Consider the following 4,209-nt stretch of genomic DNA (forward strand, 5'->3'; position numbering starts at 1 on the left):
TAGAGTAGTTTTTTTAAACAGTGGATGAGTAATTTACTCCTTGATTTGCTTAATAAAAGCCTCCTTTTAGATCGTTTTGACAGACATGTTTGTGTATTATTTTCAACGTGTTTATTGCTAAGTTTAGTGTGGCAAAATAGAAGCGCAGCCTAATTCGCGAGCAGTGTATCTGGTTGCCATGACAACCTCACGCGCTTCCTGCCGCTGCTCTATGTAATCAGAGTATGAATTTGTAAATTTTCTATAACTAAACTAAAATTTGTTTAAAAGTGCGACTGTGCAAATCGTCCGGCTCGGTTTAATTAAACTTAAACTTAATTATTTTATTCTCTTCACCAGCCCAGGTACTGAAACGCTGGATCAAGGAACACAGTAAACAGGAGGTCTCTCCAGTAACTGAGAAACTGGAGTCCCTCTCCACCTCTTCTTCTAGCTCCTCATTTAGTGTGTGTCAGTCAGCTGTTCCTCACATACATTTTACCACAGTCTGTTATGACCTATATATTATGTATCATATTATGATACACTCAATAATATAATGCACTGAAAAAGTGAAAATTACTGCCATCATGTACTCAGATTGTGTACTGTAATTGTTGCACCTATATTTTGTGTTGAATACAGGATAGCGAGGACTCCTTAAAAGATGAATCCGCTCACTATGAGGGCTCATATTCAACACTGCTGTCATTACACATGTAACATCCTTTCAGGTGTTTCCTCGTTTGTCCTTATTGTTAAAATATTAGTTCACAACCAGATAATAATAAAGAGAGCCCTTTTTTATATATATATATAAATACCAGTAGTACTTTTTACTGACTTAATATTTCTCCAAAGTTTTCAGTTTTTTTTTTTTTTTTTTTTTTTTTAGAAATAGAAGGTGTGAATAATAATTAATTTTTCCATTCATTCTCATTATGCATGTGAATGAAGATTCAATGTAAAGTTTACAGTAATCAATACAGTTCTTGAACTTTTACTTTCTGAACTCTGAAACACATGGTGTGTTATAGACATTTTTGGAAGTGTTGATGCATTCCATGTCATAAGCAATAATTCTATCACATAAAGCATTTCATTAATGTCTGGATCAAAACAGAGGGCAGCTGAGGTCAGTAATTTGCCAGCTAGGAATTTTGATTTGATGAATAAGGGCTTTTAAATCTATGGATAGGATTAAGAGGTTCGCACCACCATCAGAGTGCCAAATCCCAGTCATTGAAAGGACAAATAAAGTTTGATCCACCACGTTGATGGCAGTTTATAAAGCAGACCTCATGCCCTAGTTTGTTTGACTGTTTCTCATGTTTAGAACTGTTTCCAGAGACTCACGTCAAAATGAGTAAGGTAAATGAGATGGTCAAAGATGATAACTTCTTTATTTTTGCATTTCTTAAGGAAAGTTTAGATTAGCATTTGACTGAACAGCTGCAAATACTAAATGCTAATTAGAAATTATGCTACTATGACTAAACAGAACAACCAAACTCTTACATTTGTCTGTATTGCTTTAATCTGTGACATCTCTTGATTTCAGATTATCTTTTATGAGGAGAGAAACTTCCAAGGTCGCTCCTATGAGTGCGACACAGACTGCCCAGACATGTACCTTCATTTCAGTCGATGCAACTCTATCAGAGTGGAGAGTGGCTGCTGGATCCTCTATGAAAGACCCAATTACTCTGGTTTCCAGTATGTGCTAACCAGAGGTGAATATCCTGAATACCAGCGCTGGATGGGCTACAATGATATAATTCGCTCATGTCGTACATTTTCCTATGTGAGTAATATGCATGTTAATGATTCCATAATATTTGTTGTGAGATCTATTTCTATATCTACATTTATTATTTTATTATATTTTATTATTCCATTTTTGTTGTTCACTGTTCTGGCACACCGAAAACTGTTGTTCTCAGTATCCACACTTGTATTTTGTGTTGTTGTACACATTTACACTGTAGACATTCAAACTCTAGGCCTTTTAAAGTATGTTAAAAGACCTTTTGAAATGTTTTGCAGAAAAGTGGTGGATCCTACCGTATCCGGATCTACGATCGGCCAGATTTCCAAGGTCAGATCATGGAATTCAGTAATGACTGCAAGTCCATTCATCAAAGTTTCCAGTGCCGCAGCGTTCACTCTTGCAATGCCATGGAGGGCTACTGGACCTTCTATGAGCACCCCAGTTATCAAGGCCGCCAGTACTTCCTGCCTCCTGGCGAGTATCGCAAGTTCAGTGACTGGGGTGCCGTTTGTGCCACCGTTGGCTCGTTCTGCAGAATCACTGATTTTTAGAGTTAATGTTATGAAAATAACTGCCTTTTCTGGCATTGATGTGTCAATAAAATGCCACAAAACCAAATGCTTGGCAGTGTATGTATTCATGCTGCAGGTGTGTTGATTACCACAGCTGTCTGTGATCAAACATATATAGATTTCAGGCTGTATGGCATCTGTGGGGACATGCTTAAATTCCTAGATTAGTATTTATATGTTTGCCAGTGTAAATGATTTAAAAATACACTGTAGTCATTGCATATCCATATCAATAAAAATGTCTTTTGCTTTTAAGTCAAGCAAGTTAAATACAGTACAGTAGGAAGTCACCATAGGGCGTGGTAGATTGTAACAAAGGTTTTGATCCCTACAAACTCAACTTTACTAATGGCAACCACACAGAACTTTCCATTCAGGTAACAAATTCAGTCACTGACAAAGCCTTGATGTCTGGTGTTAGGCCTTATTTTGATTAAGTAGCCATCTGGCACAATGACAGCTTCCTGCAAAAAGTTAGAATATTTGCTGCAATACACTTATTAGTGAAATAAATCATGGCAGTAGGACATACAAAGATTTCTTGAACAGATTCCCTCATAAACATCCTATATCAGCTATACCAAAGGCATTTTGCAATTTCAAGAAAAAAACCTTTTAGTTTCAATTAAATGTTCTTATTTAAACAGTCTTGTGATGTGTAATGCTAAAATAAATGCAGACAAATAACACTGTTGTTGTGTTGTTTCCCCAGACCTTTCCAGCAGCTTTCAACAGAACAGCTTTTGCTGGAAAAACTAATGTTACGGAGGCAATCAAAGTGATTGTTTAGGTTAAAACTGTCCATGTTTGCAATATTCCTGTACAGCTTCTGCTGACATGAGTACACTGTGATTTAAATGACAACACGAACAGTAGTACCATTATTTTCTTGGATATATATTAATAGTTCCAGCAGCATTTGGCAACTGAACAGGAAAAAAGATCAAAGCCTACACAAACATGGGAAAGGTCTGTACAGATTAGAATAATTTATTAGTCAAATATGAATTATTATTGTGCTGCTCTCATTATCTAAAATGTTTCCTCTAGATTATCTTTTATGAGGATAGGAACTTCGGTGGCCGTTACCATGAGTGCATGAGTGACTGCTCTGACCTGCATTCCTACTTCAATCGCTGTCACTCCATCAAAGTGGAAAGCGGTTGCTTCATGGTCTATGACCGAACGAATTTCATGGGCCACCAGTACTTTCTGAGAAGGGGCGAGTACCCTGATTACATGCGTACTATGGGAATGAACGATTGCGTCAGATCCTGTCGCATGATCCCAGTGGTAAAGACTGAAGCTAATTGTTATCTAAAGTTATCAATGTTCTTGTTTTAATGGACTGAAATTAAGCACTCAGCCTTAACTTCCTGTTATTAACCCATTAGCATCGTGGGGCCTTCAAAATTAGGCTCTATGAGCGCCAGGACATGGGCGGCAGGATGGTGGAGCTTGAGGATGATTGCCCCAATGTCATGGACCGGTTCAACATGTCCAACTTCCATTCCTGTCACGTGATGGACGGTCACTGGCTCGTTTATGAGCAGCCCAACTATACGGGCAGGCACTTCTACCTGAGGCCTGGCGAGTACAGGAGGTACAGTGACTGGGGCGGCATGAGTTCAAGGATGGGCTCCATCAGACGGATCATGGATCTCTAATGAAAGGAGTCCATGTGAAATGTCTGCTGTATGCCCTTTTTCACACACTAAATAAAATGGTGCCTCTGCTCAAGTGTCTTGAGTTTTGTTCTAGCTCCCTCTACCTGGAGGAGTCACTGCCTGATGACGACACTTGCTATAGGCTGCCAGACTGCTTGACACTGTTCGGAGAACTAAATAAAACTATAGAGACATTTTCCTCATTGAGACATGTTTTGAG

The 4,209-nt window shown here is 38.4% G+C and overlaps 2 protein-coding genes and 1 long non-coding RNA gene across 3 annotated transcripts in view; all 3 read left to right on the top strand.

Moving 5' to 3' along the window:
* The window catches only part of LOC107705152 (uncharacterized), a 2,342-nt gene extending 1,940 nt beyond the window's left edge, over positions 1–402 (top strand). The window contains exon 4 of the long non-coding RNA XR_001636043.1: positions 340–402. This is a non-coding gene — a long non-coding RNA (uncharacterized LOC107705152). The remainder of the gene's footprint in view (positions 1–339) is intronic.
* An 849-nt stretch (positions 403–1,251) lies between these two features.
* Positions 1,252–2,577, top strand: LOC107705167 (gamma-crystallin M2-like). Its single transcript, XM_016508342.1, has 3 exons — positions 1,252–1,350; positions 1,541–1,783; positions 2,026–2,577. Exons 1-3 carry the CDS (start codon positions 1,342–1,344, stop codon positions 2,299–2,301), a joined length of 528 nt encoding a protein of 175 aa, XP_016363828.1. The 5' UTR covers positions 1,252–1,341; the 3' UTR covers positions 2,302–2,577.
* Positions 2,578–3,200: 623 nt separating this feature from the next.
* Positions 3,201–4,209, top strand: LOC107705168 (gamma-crystallin M2-like). The gene is made up of 3 exons (XM_016508343.1): positions 3,201–3,291; positions 3,373–3,615; positions 3,717–4,209. Exons 1-3 carry the CDS (start codon positions 3,283–3,285, stop codon positions 3,987–3,989), a joined length of 525 nt encoding a protein of 174 aa, XP_016363829.1. The 5' UTR covers positions 3,201–3,282; the 3' UTR covers positions 3,990–4,209.

This window comes from Sinocyclocheilus rhinocerous, unplaced genomic scaffold (assembly GCF_001515625.1).
Source record: "Sinocyclocheilus rhinocerous isolate Xijiao unplaced genomic scaffold, SAMN03320098_v1.1 scaffold4189, whole genome shotgun sequence".
Classification (NCBI taxonomy): Eukaryota; Metazoa; Chordata; class Actinopteri; order Cypriniformes; family Cyprinidae; genus Sinocyclocheilus; species Sinocyclocheilus rhinocerous.